An 8,656-nucleotide genomic window follows, 5' to 3' on the forward strand; every position below is an offset into this window, starting at 1 on the left:
CCAGAACCAGATGACCCGCGAGATGCAGATTACAGCACCGACGATCTCCCAGGAACTAAGAAGAAATATTATCTTCGTTCTCGGAAATCATAACTGTTATATCCTTAAGAGAAATTGTTACGAGCCGAGACGTCTCGTCCTAAAGGGGAGAGTACTGTAACGGACACTTCGTACATGTGCCTGTTCGAGTGGCTAGTGGCGTGAAGCTATTGTTCGTGGGATTATGACTAAACACCCCTAAGGCAGAAGACCCCTAGCCGCGACAACGGAAGTCGTTGTGATAGTAATCCTGCGCGTTACGAGCATAGTTGCCAGATTGGGCTACAAGTAGCGGATTGGGCTACTTTTTAAGTGCCCTCGCTACAAAAATTTCAAATTGGGCGACACGCTACTTTTTGGGCTAGTGATAATTATCTTCAGGCTACAAATCTTAAAAATACGCTACTTTTTTATTTTCATATAAAATCGCAAAACATTTATTGTATCATACAAAACTAATAAAGTTTTATTTAATTTCATTACACTTAATTGTATAAATAAAGTTGCAACGTTTAACAAAGATAAAGATACTTTGCTTCCGTTTTCCATCCGTCGTTCGCTCCAGTAGACAATCCACAATTTCACAAGCAAGGTCAGCTTGTAAAATTGTGGATTGTCTACTGTTTTCCCTCTATTTACAAATCAACACCTTACAAGTGGTATATTACCTGACAGCAGGTGGGTCCAATTGACAAGGTCGCGCTTCTTTTGTTCCCTCTATGCTAAAAGGTCAATACTTTACATGTTACGTTTTAATAACTTTAGATCTGGCAACGTAGACATTTGTTGAGTTCGCACCTTTGCAGTATAACGGATAAACGGATCGTGTTGTCTCGGTGAGTGCCTAGGTCTAGTAGTTGAACGGTATTTTATAAACGTGAACATTGCAAATATAATTGTGTTACTGTATTGGTCATACCAGCATAATGGGTAAGTGGAGTAAATATAATAAAAACTTCCAAAATTCATGGCTGTCAGATAAAGAATTTAGCAAATGGATCGAAGAAGTAGGGAATGACAGTGAAAAAGCATACTGTAAACTTTGTAAAGTGTATCTCAGAGCCCACAAAACTGACTTAACCAAACATGCATCTACTGCAAAACATGCTAAGAATGCTGCGTGCATAACTTCGCCGTCTCAACAAAGGTTGACAACCATATTTTCTGAAAAGTGTAAGGTCACTAAACTTGAACTCAAATTAGCTGCGTTTGTTGCCTGCCATACAAGCATTAGAAATGTTGATCATTTGACAGATTTGGTAAAAAATGAATTTCCTTCGTCGAGTTCATCATCGATGGCGATATACATAAAAAGTTTAAAAATGCATAGAAGTAAGTGCTCTGCTATTATTAAGAATGTCATTGCTCCTGCACTGCTACAAGAATTAATTGAGGATATTAAGAATCACATTTTTTCTCTTATCATTGATGAATCAACCGATATTTCTTGTGTGAAACATTTATGCTTGTGTATCAGATATTATAACTCAAAGGATAATCGAATAGTATCTCAATTCCTCGGATTGATTCCTGTCACAGTTACTACTGCAGAGGCACTGCATGATGCTGTTACACACTTTTTGTCTGATGTTGGCATTGATATTCAAAAATGCTTTGCTATTGCAACTGATGGTGCATCTAACCTGTGCGGTATTAATAACTCATGAAGAAGGATAACCCAAATATATATAGTGCATCTGTCATTCTCTTCATTTATCCTGTTCACACGCGTCAGAGGAATTGCCTGGAAATATAGATTATTTACTCAGAGAAACGTATAACTGGTTTCACAGATCTGCTTTGCGCTGTGATTCCTATATGAAGCTATATAAATTGATAAATGATGGCGAGGAACCCCTGAAAATTCTTCCTCTTTCTCCTACACGATGGCTAGCAAGAAGCAACTGCGTAAAGAGAATCCTACATCAATGGGATGCCTTACAATTGCATTTTAAAATGGTTTCTTCCAACTGTGATAGATATTATGCAAGAGAACTATCTGCTATGTATTCTGATGCTGCGAACAAATTGTATTTAACATTCATGGAGCCGGTACTGAGTGAGTTTGAAAAAATAAATTTACTTTTCCAAAAGGAAATGGCCGATAGCTGCGGTGTATTAGAAGATTTACGCAACTTTGTTATATCGTTGTTGAGAAGAATTTTACCCCCATCTTATGCAAATGTTGAAAATATCTTAAACAACGTTGATGAAGAGGATTACGTTTCATACGAGGATGCTGATTTCGGTTACGAATTTTCCAATTTATTAGTGGAGAACTTAGCTTTGGGAAAGATTTCTTCAGAACAAGGGCATTACATACAACAGCGTTGTTTCCAATTTTTAAAAAGAGCATGTAAGGAACTATTAAATCGTATACCAAGAAATATGGAGATTCTTCTGAAGATTCGTAACTTTTCTCCTAAGATCTGCTTGTCTCACACACGCCCACCATTTTCCTCTCTATCATTAGAATTATCTGAGAGATCTCAGATTGGTGAGATAGAAAATCAGTGGCGTTCTCTGCTAACGATCAACTGGGAAAATGTTTTTCCTGATGGCATACCGACAGATGGAACAGATTTCTGGTGCAAAGCTATAACTATTAAAAATTCGGCTGGTGATTTTGTTTTGAAAGAATTGTCTCAATTTGCATTGACTATGTTCAGTTTGCCAATTAGCAATGCTACTGTTGAAAGAGTGTTTTCAAGAGTAACTGCAACAAAAACAAAACTCCGAAACAGAATGGGGCTAGAACTTCTTTCTTCAATTCTCCGGGTTAAAATGATGTTTGAAGACAGAAATATGTGCTGTTATAACTTCATACCATCAGCAAAAATGCTCACATTTAATTCGTCAATATATCACAAAGAATCATCTGAAAAGGAAGATGAGGAAACTGATGAGATTTTTTCTGTAATACAATTTTAAATAGAAGATGAATAATAAATTATTTTGTACTTATTATTATTTTTTTTTTTATTTATCAAAAACACACTGTGGCCAAATAAGCCTTTTTCAAGTATCTTCAAACAAACAACAAATAGAGCAAAACAGTAGGCCAAGAATACATATGCGTAAAATTGTGTGGCAGAAAAATGAATCAGCTTTCAGTTCAGTTTGCTTTACGTTTTTATGCCAGAACACACACGCGTAAAAATTTTGGTCGAATAGGAAACACCATTGCCACTAACACTGCTAATTTTATTAATTTTTTTCCTCTCATATATCTATCAATATGCGCTTATTTTTAATTCTTTTTTTAAACGAAAATATGCTACTCACAAATTTATCTGTACTTCGTTTTCTTGTTTTTTCCTGCTTGACTTCTTGATTCTACTTCTGTTTTAGAACGTTCCTTTCTCTAATTTAACGATTTCACTACATTTTACATTTTTAGTAGACGTTTCCTTTTCTTCTTATTTTAGGTATTCCTTTCTTCCGTTTGCTGGATATATATATATATATATATATAAACATTTTACTTTTATTTAGGTTATGTTAGAACGTGGGTCCCTACTGCCCCCGAATCCAGCAAACGGAAAAAAAGAATACCTAAAAAAAGAAAAAAAAGGAAACGTCTACTAAAAATGTAGTGAATAGGCTCAGTATTGCTCGGGCAAAACGAAGATTAAGATTATTACATTATAGCCAATCTCACCTTTTTTCACAGAATGCAAGAATTAGGTTTCCCTGTTTCCAGACTAATTAGAGAATTTTTCGATGGGTCTGAAAATATGTTCGATTTCCCGCAAAAACGCATCTGCGCCTGTAAATATTGCACGTCGCTTTCTTAACACTTCCATTGTTAACATTTCCCTTGGTTTATATCAAGACTCCGTGATGGCCAATCAATTACATTAACTTTTTTTCAGCAAACCAATTTTTAGTTGACTTTGATGCATGAATGGCAGCATTATCCTGTTGGAATTGCCAATTTTTTCTCCCAATACGTGATCCAAAAGTTATTAAATTTTGATACTGTTGGAATTAACGATCGAAATTATTGTCAAATGTTATACGTCATCGTTACGATGACGTATAACATTTGACAATAATTTCGACGAATTGTGTACAACGAATTGTGTCGCGATGTTTTGTAAACGTTCTTCCGTTACGTAATAAAAGGTTGGTGACGCTGTTGACCCCTCGGGGACTGTGACGTCATTTCATACTCCCCTTTCCAGCGCTGACCTTCCGTGAGTCAAGACAGTGTAATCTTTGTGTATTCTTTGTTGTATAACCAGTTACGCGAGTCTAACTAGTTTTTACTAATCTCTCCGATAGTCTCTAAACTAGTCTAACAGATACAACAGTTCTTGATACAGTGTAAACAGAGGGGCCTTAAAACTGAAAACAAAAGTCGCAGTCGCTAAGTTTCTAAGTTCAAAAAATGAATCGCCGCGCCTGCGAATGACTCGCTTTGATTTAGAGAAAATTGATGCAGATACACCGAATGTCCATATATATATATATATTACAAACTTATTTCATTAGTAAAAGTGCATAGTTGCAAAATAATTCACTTTTATTGTTTGGACTACAAACAGTTCAAATCCGCTACGTTTGGAGCACAACCACGCTACTTTTTAACCTTCAGATCTGGCAACAGTGCGCGTTACGAGTGGGACCGGGAGGGTTCAGACAGTTTGTGACTTGGTCCCTGGTTGTGAGGACGTTGGTGAGTGCAGAGCAAGAACGAACATATACCCCAGAATAGATTCGAACCTTGGGGTACGGACTCTCGAGTATCGACAACCCTGAACTTGTACTTGGCTAAGATTCCCGTTAGCCGTAACATGGACGTAAATACAGTTCAGTAGTAAATTACAAATTTACGATCTCAGTAGTAAAATAATTTTAACAATTAATTTTTTTAATGAGAAAAATAAAAAAATTATAAATATACAACTTATATTTTAAAATTATTGAAAATTATCTAAAAAATACTAGAGGAAAAATTTATTTTTTTAAAGTAAATAAACAAAAACATCGTGACAATGTCGGGCTGTAATTTTTAATTTATTTAATTTAAAATATATGCTCTCCACTTCAAACTCTACATCATACCAGAGATTATCATTAAAAAAGACTGATTGTAGTCGTACTAAATTAACTAGCGTCAATTAAAATTCTTATCAATAATATTGCGATTAAAATAAATATGAATTTTATTGTTTATTTTAAAAGATTATGTTAATTATTAGACTTGATTTTTACATTTATTCTTTCATAATTCCACATGTCTTATTTCCTGTATAATAACTATACATTCATAAATATGTAGTTGTTATACAGGAAATAAGAGATATGAAATGATGATATTTATATAGAGAGACATTTATTAAAATAAAAAATTATTAAGTTTTCTATTTACACTGTTGAAAACATTATTAAAAATAAGATAAATGTAATGGATTTTTTTACCTTTTTCGCCCTCTGACCCCTAAGAGGCCTCTTTATTAAGCCCATTATGGATTTAGCCAGGTGCATAATAAGGTGGCTGAATGGTGATGGACAAGGCCCAACATATTAAGGATGACTCATCCTCATACAGGAAATATCTTGGGATTTTTCGGTTATGCGACAGTAACAAAAATTAATAAAACGTTATTTGTAAGATAAAGAAATATTTAAATAATAAAATTCAGTGTAGTGTTTGATATTGAAATTATTATTTAAAAGTTTAATTATTATACCGGATGTTGAACGTGAAATCGGCACGACTGAGACGATGAAACAATAGTGTGGAAAATTTTGTAGGTGATATTTAAAAAGGAAAGTGTATGAGATAATCATAGAACTATACACAAACTAATGGAAAGCATTGAAGCTATCTTAAAATACTAATCAGTCTAAATATAATTACACGTACACAACGGTGCATAGGTGTACCTACAAGGTACTGTACCTTTCTGCATCTTCTGTACGTTTAAATCAGTGGTTCCCAACCTTTTCTAGGATGCGGAACACTTTTGTGAGCAATTTTCTTTAATGGGAACACTTGTGCCTGATGTTTTTTACATATTTCATTCAGTTTTTATCATTGCCTTTATCTTATTCGAAACAGTAGTACACTCCGTAAGTACGAGTCGTACATATATATTTAAGTTTATGAAAATTTTATGATTTTAATTTTTTGATATTCGGCGGCTCGAATACGATTGTACACTTTCCGATTTGCGACTAAATCTGCGGAACACTTTGGAGATGCTTACGGAACACCAGTGTTCCGCGGAACACCGGTTGGGAACCACTGGTTTAAATCATATTAAAATAAAGTTTTTAACAAATGTAATTTGCCTAAATTCATTTGTGTCGTTTCTAGTGAGCGGGGTCGATTTTATGTGGGACATACTGTATGAAGAAAAATTAACATTTAAATATATTTAAATATAATAGGATATTAATTTCTTAAATTAATATTTCAGGAAATATTCGACCAATTTACAATAAATTGATATTTAAATATCTGTTTATAACTATTGAAACACTATTTCCGACTAAATTCAACCAATGAAAAAATAACATTATGATAAGTTAATTGTTAATAAAGTTAAAGATTTATAAATTTTAAAAATACATTCAGATTTTTCCAGAAATATAAATTAGTAATTAATTTTTGATTTAATAAAGAAATTTTTAATTTTTAAAATTTGTAATTTTCTTTTTTTAAATAAAATCAATTATATATATTTCAGACGAAAAAATAATAAATGATTATTAATAGTGTTTTAAATAAATTAAAAATGTAAAAATGAAAAAAATGTTAATAATTTATTTATTTTAATTATCGTAATTATTGATTAAACATTAAACAAGAATTTTGAAATCTAATTAATAATTAATTTTCGTTTTTAAAATCATCTTAATGGGTTGTTATCTGTTTAAAGGATTTTAATTTATCGGGGAAAGAATTAAAACTTTTTTTTCAAGAAATTTAATTGATACCTTGAAATGAAAAATTAAATGTAAATCTTTAACTTTATTATTTTAATTTCAGAAATTTAATATTAATAATAATTTACTGATAGATCTATAATATTTATCGTATATAGTTAATCTGAGTCTCCTGCCTCTAAGCTTTCCATATCTGATCTCGATTTTCATCTATCTAACTCCATTCTTGAGATTAAGGGAGGAAGCACGTCTGCAATTTGAAAATTGCAGCCCAATCATTACAACTGAAATTATAAATACGAATAATGAATTGAATAAATTTATTATATTGAAATAATACAAACTGTAAAATTATTAATAGTCGGAAAATAATTGATTTAATGAACAATATAATAAAACTCTTAACGTAAAAGGGATACGTAACAAAGAAATAATTTAATCTTGTTATTAATACTTTTATTCATGTCATCGTCACTTACGTAAGTATTCTGAGAATTTCTAACTATTTAAAAGGCAAGAACCACACGGTTTTTGTCCTTAAATATAATTTATTCTTAATTTATTTCTTTAATTACCGTGGATCCATTGTTTTAGTATCGAAAAAGTTTCCTTTGAAATTCTTCTTATCTTTTCCAATTCAAATTGTGAATCTTTCAATGTAAGAATATTGTATTTTTATATTTTCAAGTGATAAGAACTGCTCTTATACATTCTACAATCCTATTAATATAATAAATTTTTATTTCTTATTTATTGAAGCTTTCATTTAAATTTTTGTTTAGAATTTAATTTTAATTATTGTTTATGTTGTATTGTATCGAGATACAATAATAATATGTCTTATAATTAAGATAATTCGTAAATGTTATTTTTGTATTAATAATTATGATGATACTGTATAATTATAATAAAAATAAAGTGATATAAAACGTCTTCAGATTTGAAAATAAAAATTCCAACAATGAGTTGCTTAACTTTTCGGTCAAAATTTGGTGGCGCCATCTGTTATCATATTTTATTAAAATATTTTGATATTTTTAACTGTTATAAAATGACATTAAGCTTAATTTTGAGGGTAGGGATGAGTTTTATAAAAACTTGTAAATACTAATAACAAGTAAAATCGTCATTAAGTTCGACCCTACTGGAAATACACATCACCCTCATTATCTCCCCAATCCTCGACCTTTTTTACCACCAAAATTTAATAGCATCAATTATTCTAATAAACAACCCCCCTGCAAAATTTCAGACATTTTTGATAAAAAGCACAGGAATTATTAAGCTTCAAACAGGGTGAACACAATCATGCCCTAGACACACACTAACATCCATACATAAAGAAAAAAACCCCGAATTTTTTCTTTTTTGCATTTCTCGGCGTTTCAAGGTACCCTGAATCCAAAATTATATAATTCTTGGCGGGTCACTTTTTGACCGATCGCCATACTTTTCCTCCGTTATATATAACAGCCGGAAAAGTAAAAATATATATAACTAAAAATAATATTTTCAAACATTTCTGATTTAATTTTAATTCTTAGCAAGTTTATTTTAATTTTTTTAAAAATTATATCAAATAAGCATAGCAAAAATCTTAAATATGACAAACGTTTTGAATAACTCAGCATAAGTACAATTAATCATAACTTAATTAGTTGTATGATTTAAACGAAATATTTATCATATTTAATTGAAATTAACGTGAAAAACTAAT

The 8,656-nt window shown here is 31.4% G+C and overlaps 1 protein-coding gene across 1 annotated transcript; it reads left to right on the forward strand.

The window, feature by feature from the left end:
• Window positions 1-965: 965 nt before the first annotated feature.
• On the forward strand, window positions 966-1,706 carry LOC136983266 (uncharacterized). The gene has a single exon (XM_067279973.1). The coding sequence runs from the start codon at window positions 966-968 to the stop codon at window positions 1,704-1,706; it is 741 nt and encodes a 246-aa protein (XP_067136074.1).
• The last annotated feature ends 6,950 nt before the right edge of the window (window positions 1,707-8,656 follow it).

Source organism: Centruroides vittatus, unplaced genomic scaffold (assembly GCF_030686945.1).
Source record: "Centruroides vittatus isolate TY-2023 unplaced genomic scaffold, ASM3068694v2 contig_879, whole genome shotgun sequence".
NCBI classification, from domain to species: Eukaryota; Metazoa; Arthropoda; class Arachnida; order Scorpiones; family Buthidae; genus Centruroides; species Centruroides vittatus.